The sequence below is a fragment of the Papaver somniferum genome, unplaced genomic scaffold, assembly GCF_003573695.1.
Source record: "Papaver somniferum cultivar HN1 unplaced genomic scaffold, ASM357369v1 unplaced-scaffold_19, whole genome shotgun sequence".
Lineage (NCBI taxonomy): Eukaryota > Viridiplantae > Streptophyta > Magnoliopsida > Ranunculales > Papaveraceae > Papaver > Papaver somniferum.
Window position 1 is genome coordinate 8,447,827 of NW_020628818.1, and position 7,713 is coordinate 8,455,539.

Genomic DNA, 7,713 nt, shown 5'->3' on the forward strand with positions numbered 1-7,713 from the left:
ACTCAAAACCAACATTTCTCCTTGAGGATGCCGCTTCTTATGATTGTTGGATATGGCACGCCTTTTTTGGTCTTCCGGTATCTTAGAATGATATTAATGTTTTACACAAATCTCCTTTGTTTGAAGATGCAAAGTATGGAATTATTCAACATGTAAATTTCACTATCAACGGGAATCGCTATACTCATGATTATTATCTTGCAGATGGAATTTATCCAAAATGGTCAGCTTTAGTTTAATGTTACCGTCAGCCATGCTGCCGGTGAAATGGGCCGTTCATACTCGTATTTCAATAGTAGACAAATAGAACTGAGAAAGGATGTGGAACAAGATTTTGGAATTATTAATAAGAAGTTCGCCACCATTTGTGGGCTTTATCGTGGTCTAAGTGCTCGTGAAATGGATAAGACTATGATAACTTGCATAATTATGTATAACATGGTAATTCAGGAAACCCGTCGTAATAAGAATTGGACTAACCATGAAGATGAAGACTTAAGTCCTGAGATTCAAATAGAAAGAGGATTACCTGTAAGGAACTATGTGCAAATGACTAGTTACATTGAGAACAGAGCTTTGTATGACAGGTTAAGGGCGGATCTCAGAGCGAATATGCGGGCTGAGTTTGGAAGAGATGGATGGCGGATTTAGTAGTGTTGTCAAGTTCAATTGTTTAAGTTTAGTTGTTCAATTTTAATTGTTTGTGTAGTAGGGTAAAAACTGATTCTGCTGAAAATGGTAAATTGGGCGTGTCGATGAGAAGCAAATCTAAACCCTAAATAAATGTACTGCACATGAGTACTTTAGATTCGAAAGATCAATCTATACAATTTTGGCCTAAACCAAGAAATGTCCGTTCCAGTCTTGCTTCGGTCACAAAATGAAGGAGAAGGGTTGATCTTAGGGAGGGAAGCAGAGAAGGTGTTGAGATCATAATGATGAAATATTTGAGGTGTGATTATTTTATGACTTGTATCATAATATAGAACCTGCTTGCGAAATGTAAGCTATAAGTTCTTGGTGTTTTCTGGATACTTGCGTTAATGAATAGTTTTTTGTTGAAATAGATTCACAATCTATTTATACAAGTCATAGTCGAACACACACTGATCTCATAGGAAATGGAAGTAGTTGAGTGATAGAGAAGTGGGGATCACGTAAAATGGTGAAACTACGTCCCTATTATGAAGGGAAGACTGGTTGTTTTTACACCCACTACTTCTTTACTGCCACTAATAGTCCGCCTTTCCTGGCTCTTTCACATAATGGGAGTGTTGTACGCCGCACGCCGTAAAACGCAAGACCAATACCTTGATAAACATCCCCCAGTTTGTAACATGTTTGATGTCTCGAGTATTTTGTAGAAAAATATATAGCAAGTTGTTGGGTCTTTCTTGCAAGACCTAATTATTTCGACCAATCACACACAAGCTAGGCAGCAGGCAGTCAAGTTGTGAGACTTGACGCTAAAAAAAGCACACAATGCTTTTTGGTCAAAATAATTAAGTTATTTGTGAAATCGGTATTTATAAAATATCGTTTGTAATCGATGCATATAAAGAATCGCTTTTAAGCAAGCATCTCAAAATAATTGATGCTCATGAAGCATCGTTGTATAGAGCCTGTCTTGGTTAGTCGCGGAACTCAATGTCTTAAAAAGAACATGACCGGCCATCTTTGGAAAGCTGCCAGGAGCTATCCATGTGCGTCAAAGATGAGGTGGTCGGTCCTTATAGGACAACGATGGTTGGTAGCCATTTTGACATCCTATTGATCGGTCCAAATTATATCTAAACCGGTTAAATCATCTAGCCAAGTTGGATGGTTGAGATGATTTGCGGTGGTTTATGTTAATTTGTGAAATTTCGGAATCTGAAAATTCAAATGTGAGACATGTACTAAAATAGCTGTAGAATTCTCATACGAACTTGGATTTTGATGATCCTCCTCTCCAATCTTATCAGGAAATAATTTCCTATATTCCTTAAACAGAATATTTAGGTTTTGAGCTTGTTTAGCTAGGAGGTGAAAACAGCCCGACAGTAAAAATCAGGAAGAATTCTGTCATTTTTTAGCCATGACCTAGCTCGCCTTTTAAGCTGTATCTTTTAGCTTGTTAATTCGATTGATGTGATTTTTTAGTATATTATACTAGACATCCATACGAAACTTTTGGCATGTATCTCATACTTAAATTATTTACCAAATGCTCCCAGATATTTTTCCAATCTTTGTTGACCTTTTTGATATCGTCCGACCAAGTTGACGAGATATGAGTGGTCAAAGCCAAAGACGGGGCGCCGGAGAACATAATGGAACCTCATTGATTTCTCAAACTTGAATCTAAGACGATCAATTTGTATTTCCAAGTTGGATGGACGTGATTGATTTAAGACTGTCATCGGCGGTAATGACCTAATTAAGACCCTTTTCAGGCGGCTCGCCTAGCCTAATTTGGCTAGCAATTGTGGATGCTGCCTGCGTGCTAGGAGAATTTTGATTGGCTAAAATAACATAGGTCTGGACGGTGAGTGTTATGGAGCTTGTTTGGTCACGCAGGGAGAAGTCCAAGCTCGTTAAAGTGGTCGGCAAAGTTGGACGGCCGTGATCGTTTTAAGACTAACATGGACAGTCTAGATTTAATTTGTTAAGAAATTAAGCACGTCGGCCAGCCAACTTATAACTTTAATTATGAATATAGGCTGCAACTTTGGAGCGATTTGATTGGTCGATGGAAAAGAGGGGCCGATAGACAACGATATAGTGCACGGACGTTAGGCCATGTGAGGCACCAGCTAGGGAAAACCGGCCGACCAAGCGGTGCGGCCGCGCCTCCTTTTGGAGCGGCCTTTATTTGTCGTAGTTTCCCTTTATTTCTTGTTTTCCAACTTTTCGTAGGATCCTGCTCCTACTAATCCATGATGGATCAATTTCCTAGGTTGCCTAGGTTTAGTCTCGACCAATAAGGATCGAGATATTGCGCAGACCGCAAAAACCTAATTTTTGTAAATTAGGTTAGAAAATTGAATTTTGCGAGCTGACACAAAATTATTCAATTTTAGTGAATTTTTCGCGTTGACACAAAATCATTAATTTTTATCTCAGAGAGCAGCGCAGCTTGCGTGTCTCTAGTTGAGTATTTTCATGCACATCTTAATCTTGACACTTCGGGAAACTCATGCTGCTCAGCTGCGAACGAACATTAGTTGTCATATCATGTCAATATTAATAGTTCATCTGTGGACATAGCATAGGAAAAATACTCTGCAAGCCATGCATTAGTGAACAATGCAGGTGAGAGATAAATAAAATTTACAGAATATCTGGGATTTTTGTAACCAACACTATTCTGAATAAGTATCATATATAAGTATATTGAAGTGCTCAGTACATATGTAAGCAAAAAGGCATAGCCACTCATCACTTCTAAATGGATCTCTTTCTTTGCAGAATGACGACACATTAAATACAGGGTTTTACATTTTTTGCCCTGAACTAAAAACCACCATCAATAGTTTTTTTCATAGTTTATTTTTGAAGTTGTTCGAATCGTTTTAAAATTTTTAAGTTTTTCACTAGAAGTAGCGGTCGAGACTCAATCGCTAGCGGCCTATACTCAATCACCAACAATCCTTATATATACATACCACTTCATCCATTTCAAAATCACATCTTCACCTAAAAACTTCTCTATTTTCTGGGTAATTTATGGATGATCCTAGATTTACTGAAGATGAAGCTTTATCTCTTCGTATGTAATATACTACGCGAAGAAAGGTAAAGAATGGCAGATGAATGGTTTACCCAGTATGAGTTATTGGGGTAAAATTCATGAAACCTTCTGCATAGAGACAGGTAATCCTCATAATCGGGATCCAGGTGCTTTATTTTGTCGATTCATGACTATCAAAAAATATTTTGTGGATTTTATCATGAGAAGGATTTTCAATCGACATCGTCTTAGAGGTGACACAATGCTGAATTGGGTATACGAACTCGAGACAAGTGGCGAAGATGGAAAGGAATTTTTCTGAATACGAAGCGAATTTCCAAATTCCTAAGGAGTTTCTCATGACTCGTATGGGATGTTAGTCTTAAGTTTAGTTTTAAGTTTTGATGGATGTTGTCAAGTTTTAATTTAATGTTTAATTTCAATGGATGTTGTGAAGTTTAAGTTTCAATGTAATGAAAAACTACTACAAAGGTTTAATATAATGAAAAAAAACTACAACTTCATTCATTATAAACAAACTACTACATCTTCATTAAAATTAAAGCTGATACATTAATTAATTAATTAAATGGCTCTACTTCATCGTGGTGTTCATCATGCTCATCTTCAGCTTGACCTCCATTTTTTTTTCCAAATTTCTCTTGTTACATTTTTCTTCCAACTCCTCTGCTAAGCTGTCCATCTCCATCTCCATCTCCCATACCATCAATTGTCTGGGAGTCATTGTTGAGGTGTTTGCATTTAAAATCTTATTCTTTTCATAGTTTGAAACAAATTTCTCTTGGGTTTGTCGATGTTTTTTCATCTCCCTAGTCAAGAACTGTCAGTCTATTATTATTTGTTTTTCGACGGTCTTCTGATGATCTATTATTGTATCTAAAAAACCTTCACTTACTTCTCATTCTTGGGAAGCTTTTCTCGCTGCTCTTGCAGCATTTCTTCCTAATAGTTATCTCTTAATCGCAGCATTGATATGCAAGTTGGAATTGTTGTTTGTTGTTGTTTCTGGTGAAGAAAATGAATTCTCTGGAGGGGGATGGGATGGTTGTGAAACTGGTGTTGAAGGAGAAGAAGTGTATGGTGAACTTGCAGGTACATTATACATATTTTCTAACACTTCTGGATTTATTTAGGTAACACTTTCAAAATATGATAACAACTTTCATAACCAAATTTTTTTTCATGTTTGTGGTGCCAATCATTTCGACACTTTCGTTCGACATCAACATCGACAAGACCGCTCGCTCGAGCACGAGCAATTTGTATTACGGCAGCAATGTACAAGGCAACTTGGGCGTTGATTACACGAAGCGACCGGACAATGCATTTGCATCACAATCGTTGATGTTCATAGTTTCATCACGAAATTTAGCAAATATATCATCCCATAACTTGGTAGATTGTTGGGCACCATCGATACTATCTTGTGTAAAGAACACATAGTTTCTGCAAATGATTTCATTGTCCGCTAAGGCAAATTTTGGACCCCTAATCTTCTTACTTTTAGTCAATTGAGAATTAGATTGGGACATGTTAAAAAAACTACACAATACGAGTGAATGAAAAAGTTGGATGCTGAAATTTGTTTTAGATTTTAACAAACGTGAGAAGTGTGAAGAGTAGAGAAGGTGTGAGTTAAAATGAAAGTGGAATTTGGTATTTATAGGGGGGAGATTTATGGTCGTTGGATCAGATTCTACTGGGCGATGAACACCGACCGACCGAGGGTAAACTGCTGGCGATCTAAATAAAACCGGTCTCGACCGCTCGGTAGAAACTTGACCTGGCTTGGGTAAGAGTCAAATTTGCCACTTAGCCAGGCCTGTTTGCCACTTTGCCATCCCCGTAGTGGGTGTAAAAGTGACAAAACTGGGGCTTTGCCATGCCCATATGAACCGGCCATAGTAGTATTAGTAGTGAATTTACTGGTACTGAACATGTATAAGAGAAAGATTAATGCCAATATGATGGTCATGGTGGTGCTAGTAATTCCGATCCATGTACTTCTTCTCGTGGTGAAATTGTTGGGTTGATTGAAATTTGAAAATAAACAAGAGAAATTCGAGAAGAAAGAAGACAGTCGAGTCGAAAGAACTAAAAAGAAGCTGCACTAGCAGCATGTTAGACGTCTATATGCTAGAGCATTGCATGATGTTAATCATCAAGGGAATGATGTGTAATAGTGTTCTAGTCATCTAAATAGGATGTCTTTACAGACCTTCTCAGACGTTCCTTTCTTCGTTTTTAGAAAAGAGATATTTTCATTTTATCAATTTAGGCTATTTTTAGATTAAAATGAAAAAAATGAAAGTATCTCATTTCCCAAAATAAAGGGAGTATTATTTGAAAATAGGAATCGGAAGGAAAACGATATCCAATCTGTATTTATCACGATTAAACGTCCCATAATCTGGCAATAAAATACATATCAAGTGCTGCATTCATCAAGTGCTGTTTGTCATTACAGTAACAAACGAGGGATTTGTTGTACTATAACCTCCATCAACAACAAGATTCATTCCACTTACATACTTAGATTCATCACTGCCCAAATACAGTGCTGCCTCCGCTATGTCCTCGGGCTTAAGCACCGCTTCTTTCACATTGGCCGCCTTATTAAAGATCTCGTGTGCTTTACTTGACTCAAAATTAAATGCACTGGTGACCATCGGTGTGACGACTCCATAGGGTGAAATGCAATTAACCCTGATTCCATATTGCCCTAGTTCCACACAGAGACTCTTTGTTAATCCCACAATTGCATGTTTTGACATAACATAAGCAGTTGGAGCCCCACTAGCCACTACCGAAACAGCACTAGCAGTAAATAATATGCTTCATTTCTTGGCTGGAATCATAACTCTGGCGGCATGTTTAGCACCCAAAACTGAACCAAATGCATTTACATCATAAACTCTCCCGTAGTTTTCATATTTACTTTCCAAAAATGATTGATCTAGATCCCCGAAGATTCCAGCATTATTGAACATTATATCAAGCTTTCCATACTTCTCCATGGTTACGTCCACTAGACTTTTCACGTCTTGTTCCTTTGAAACATCGCAGTGAATGTAAGATGCGGTACCTCCTGTAGAATTGGTCACATCTTTACAAACAGAATATCCAAGATGGTCTTGAACATCGGCAATTACGACTTTGGCTCCATAACGAGCAAACAATTTGGCGGTGCACTCACAGATACCGCTTGCACCACCTGTTACGATTGCTACTTAGCCTTCTAACCTGCAAAATGGAAAAAATTAATGGAGGTTTGCACTAAGCAACTTTTTATTGTTGGTATGGTAAGATGTTAAAGTGCCAAAATTGAACTGTTCTATAGCGAAATAAATTTGTAAATCCATCACTACAAAACTGAAAACCCGTATCTTATTACTAACTAGGTTTACCGCTTGGTGATGGCAGATACCAGTGAGGAACTAGGACTTCTCATTTCTTAAATGCGGTAACGGCAGTAGAGCTATGAGAATCTCACTCTTGAGATGATGAAAGATATCAGCTTATCGCTAACCAAGGAAAAAGTTCGTACTAAAGACAGGATAAGATCTGTACACACTGACAAGAAACGTGCTCGACTGACGCAGTATATATAGTGGTCTAAAAATCCTGGGTATCTTAATTACATGTCCTTAGTTTTTAACGCCTTATAAATATATCCTTATACAACAATAAATATATTTCTATTTTTTTAATAACTTTATCTATTTAAAATTAGATTACCTTAATACCCTCACCCATATAATGTTTTTCTTTATTTCAAAATGGAACAAATTTCTTCCACTACCACTTCACCACCACCACTAGCACCACCACCACCAACATTCAACTACCATTCCACCACCACCGTTCAACGACCACCACCTACCAACCATCACCACCACTAATATTCCACCACCACTCCGTCACCACCACCATTACACCACCACCATTCCTCCAACCACCACTAGTCCGTCGCCGCCATC

General features: G+C 37.8%; 1 protein-coding gene and 1 pseudogene across 1 annotated transcript; one reads left to right on the forward strand and one right to left on the reverse strand.

The window, feature by feature from the left end:
- The first annotated feature begins 267 nt into the window (after positions 1-267).
- LOC113338478 lies at positions 268-651 on the forward strand. Its single transcript, XM_026583893.1, has one exon. The coding sequence runs from the start codon at positions 268-270 to the stop codon at positions 649-651; it is 384 nt and encodes a 127-aa protein (XP_026439678.1).
- A 5,450-nt stretch (positions 652-6,101) lies between these two features.
- LOC113339069 lies at positions 6,102-7,285 on the reverse strand (annotated as a pseudogene).
- Between the last annotated feature and the right edge of the window lie 428 nt (positions 7,286-7,713).

What these genes read in the sequence shown, in the direction of transcription:
- LOC113338478 (XM_026583893.1), top strand. Translation starts at nt 268, where the DNA reads ATGGGCCGTTCATACTCGTATTTCAATAGTAGACAAATAGAACTGAGA.